Source organism: Triturus cristatus, chromosome 7 (genome assembly GCF_964204655.1).
Source record: "Triturus cristatus chromosome 7, aTriCri1.1, whole genome shotgun sequence".
NCBI classification, from domain to species: Eukaryota; Metazoa; Chordata; class Amphibia; order Caudata; family Salamandridae; genus Triturus; species Triturus cristatus.
The window spans coordinates 138,466,417-138,470,767 of NC_140590.1; the positions used below are offsets into that span (position 1 = coordinate 138,466,417).

The window sequence follows — 4,351 nt, forward strand, 5'->3', positions numbered from 1 at the left end:
TAAAATGTAAACTTTTAAGCAGCATCGGCAAATAAAGACGTCACACACAGAAAAATAACTATGCAAATCCAAAAGACGGAAAAATGAAAAGTGCTCAAATCTTTTTGAGGAATACAAAAAGCTTATGACAGCAACTGAATGCGATTTGTAAAGCACTAGGAAGATGCTAAAAATGTATCATTGTGATGTAGCTGTATGAGTCAAACCCCTCCAAAAAGGTTATTGGGTGTCAACCATGTTCACTTTTTGTACAGAAATTTTGCACGCCGATCTTTAAGAGTGACAAACTTCTCTATAGTACGCTTATTAAATTCTGGAATGTCTCTGATAAGTTCCTGTTCCATAGACAACATGGCCAATGCATTCAGACGAGTCTCTATCATAGTGTTCCTTAAGAATGTTTTTATTCTCTTTAGAGTTGAAAAACACCTCTCGGCCTCTGCTGTGGTCATGGGTGTGGTAATCAGAATCTTCAACAGATTCATAGTCTCTGAAAATGGTTCTTGTAAATTGTTTTCAACAAATAAACCGAATAAGGGAATGGCACCACTAGCTCCTCGAAATTCATGCCTCCCATATATGATTGATAGTTCAGAGTTCAATTTTTCTTTGTTTAGCATGGGATATGCCTTTATAGTTTCATTGAGTATTTGATTTGGAAATGATTTGTCATATTTTTCAAAGTGGTCACTTTGGAGTAAAGTAGCACTGACAAGATGTTTGGTAAATTCAAAGCGTTCTTTGGCGTGGACAATGATAGTATCACAAACCTCTTTGGCAACTTGGACCAAGACCTTTATATCACTTCTGTGGCTTGAAAACACAGATTCCACCGGCAATCTAGCATCAAGATTGTCAACAGATGCCCTTACATGGGTGATGTGGGTGACAAAATCTGTTGTTTTTGTTTGCACATATAAGGCATCTATGGCCTTCTTTTGTAGCTGGTTATACAAAATATCCACATGGGGCATTATGTCATGAAATAAAAAAAGGAAGAAAAGAAACTCTCTGTCTTCCAATGTTCTGATGAATCCATGGGCCTCGCGCACAGCAACTGATTCAAAATGACCGCTACTTTCAATGGCCCTAAAGCATTTTTTCAAGTCTTTTCTGTACTCATAGATCATATTGACAGTGCGTATGTGGAAATTCCAGCGAGTTGTAGCCCCTCTTGGGAGTCTTCTAGAAACGATGTCTTGGAGAACTTCAGATCTTTTTGGAGATCGTGAGAAAAAAGCAGGAAAGCCACCGAGAATAGCAAAACATTTTTTTACTTTTGAGATCCTCGATACTGCTTGCTCCATAATCAAATTAAGTTGATGAGCATAGCAATGCACATAATGTGCATTGGGGTAAACATCTCTAACTTTTTTCTGGACTCCCCCAGAGCCGCCACTCATCACACTAGCTCCATCATAGCTTTGAGCAATGACTTTTTTTTTGTCACTGGTCTCTGGGAAAATATTATTAAGTTCCTGAAGCACAGTTGTGGCAATTGTATGAGCAGATGAATCTTTTAGTTGATTAAAACAATAGAATCTCTCAACAACTTTATTGCTGGCATTAATGTAGCGGAAAACCAGTACGGACTGAGTCTGTGTGGATACATCAGTAGTATCATCCGCCTGAATAGCCACAAATTCAGAGCTTCGTAACTGCTGTATTATGACGTCTCTTGTTACTTCCAACATACAGTCCAGGAGTTCGTTCTGGATGGTTTTGGAAGTGCCTTTAAAAACTGTGGCTGATTTTAAGTGAGTGTCCATTGCACTGTCTAAGCTGGCAACAAAATCAACTAGGCCTCTCAAGATTCCTTTATTTGGAGAGCCTTCCTGCTCATCGTGACCACGTAATGCCAGTTCAAAAGCACCACAAAAAAGCACACAGTCAATCAATTTAGATAAAATGTACCTGTTTTTATCAACTTCTAGGTTATGATTCCTTATGCCAATGCGATAGCCGTCATCCAGCTGTGAAGCAATATTCATTCTTCCAAACATGGCAAGCTTTATTGAGCTATCTAGATGAGATTTACATGATTCGTGCTTCTTTATTTTTTCAGAGAGATGCTTCAAATCCGTAACTCCTGTTTTTGTCCATGGTACTTCACCACCAAACAGTAAGCAGGGAAAGCAGAACAGCGAATTTTTAGTAGCGCTAGCAGTAATTCACATTTTCTTTGTATACCATGTAGTAGTGAATTTTCTAGTGTAATCTTTTCCACGATCTTTTGTAGACTGTTCAAGCTTGATTTCAGGCTTATCTGGTCCTAAAGTTTTGATCTGCATTTTCTCTTCTTCTTTCAGCCTAGAAAATGGTGTGAGGAGTAGCTGGTCAACTGTATTCATTTTGTATAACAGAAAATGATCTAGTGATCCAAGTGGTGTGATGGAGAAGGGCAGTGCTTTGAGTCTTTTAGTGATGCTGGCTGGCCTTTCTGCCAGTTACTGGGTCAATCGATTGCCCCTGTGAATGAGTAAAAAGTAGCTGTAAACTTGGACACTAGATGGGATGCATTATAATCACATGTCAAGCGCACCCACATATAATCATGTTTCATGCAAACACGTGTGTTAGAAATGTAAACCATGTTAATGCATTTAAATGCCATATTTTAACAATTATCTAGACGATGAACAAAATAAAATAGGAAATACACATGACGTCTGGAATTACTCATCTGAACAAACCTGTGTTACATTCATAATGTTTTAGTTGTGGTTTAAACTAATGCTTAGAGTTCTTAAAGCGGAAACGTAATTGTCCACGGGTTCATCAGAATTCTGTTTCCTCTGAAAGAATTTATATCTCAGTATGCCAATGCATACTTTAGGTGAGAAGTAACGGTCAAAATCGTTGACAAATGCTGTGAAAACATTTTGATCAGTGCCGCCCGTAGCTCTAGACATTTGGTTGTAGGCTTTGAGACCTTCTGGACCCACTGAATGTAGGAAGATACCTTTTTTTCTGCAGGCGACATTTTTCCTTTTACATCCAATGTCTCTATATAGTTAATGAAATAGGCTTTCCACTCTGCCCACTCCATGCAGGGATTACCTCCAGCTGGCCAAAAGCACTGGGGCGGAGCTAAATTGTAGTTTTGGGCGTTAGCCATTATTGTCTAAAACATTGTTCAAATGAGTTGTAAAAGGATAAACTGTGAAGATGTTTCAGTAAACAGTAAACGTAAATGACTTAAATGTCATAAGAATTTTAAAAATATCATTAAAAAAACGAGTGGAAATAGAACAAAATATCAGTTAAAATGATTCACTCATTCTCCAAAACATGGTGTTAATTAAAAAAAATGAATCCGCTCTGTAAATAAACAGTACCTTGAGAGAAATTAGACTGTGAATCTGAAATCCCGGTTCCGATCTCTTGTTGCTAGGCGATAGAATGCCTGCTCCGATAAATTAGAAGGAAAATGGCGGCACGCTGCTTGCGTGCGTGTAGACCATAGAGTGTAGAATGTAGAGCGTTGCTGACGCTTCCCAGAGACGTCGAGCGTGCGCACAAACACTTGTAATACGTCACATTAATGAGGACGCAAGCCGTAGCAACAATGGAACTCTGTGCACACGGTAAGTTTTGAAGAAATGATGAATTAGTATTTAATTCACTAAAAATGTACCTGGGCAAGGTAGGCGCTTCCAGAAAAGGGGTCCGAGGTCATATTCTTGCGCCGGTGTAGAAGATTACACTTGGAATCGAAGATAAGCTTCTCACCTCATACGCGAGTTTGTTGTTTTTTTTATAACTAGTGGTGCTGCTAAAATCGCGCTCGTCGGCAAGTTTGTTATGAATGAAGCTCGTAATCAAGACGTATGACTCGAAGATTTATTGTAGAACAGCGCCACAAGAAAACACGTCCACCAACGACTGGAGCTAGGTTCGTAACTGTCTCCCAAGAACTCTCCCCGGCACAGACCCAGACTCTAGAACATCTATAGAGTCTAACCAGGGTCCGTGCCCAAACAAGTTTACATTTAAAAACATACTGCACTTGCGCTGCGCGCTATGATAAACACAACAGTAATGCATTAATATCAAAGTGTCCACGTGTTAAAGAAAGGTGCTTTTCTGATTTTCGAAGAGACTTTATCATACTTCACATGATGTTTGTTGCATGATTTGCATGGCATACATGTCAGGGCTTGTTTTATTTAACGCTCTTAGAGCCATTCCTTGGCTAAACTCTGGCTTGGCTCTTCCTGTTAATTTGTTGTCTCGCCCACATCCCGTAGGCAGGCGTGTAGAGGATGGGTAATGTTGTTGGATATTAACGCCATAAAATAGGGGAGGGGTCTCTCTGTGGTGGTGATGGGAGTCAGGAACTGTGGCAGTT

General features: G+C 39.5%; 1 protein-coding gene across 1 annotated transcript; it reads right to left on the reverse strand.

Annotated features, from left to right (window-relative positions):
* Window positions 1-239: 239 nt before the first annotated feature.
* On the reverse strand, window positions 240-1,769 carry LOC146809045 (zinc finger MYM-type protein 1-like). The gene has a single exon (XM_085614819.1). It carries the CDS (start codon window positions 1,767-1,769, stop codon window positions 240-242), a length of 1,530 nt encoding a protein of 509 aa, XP_085470945.1.
* Between the last annotated feature and the right edge of the window lie 2,582 nt (window positions 1,770-4,351).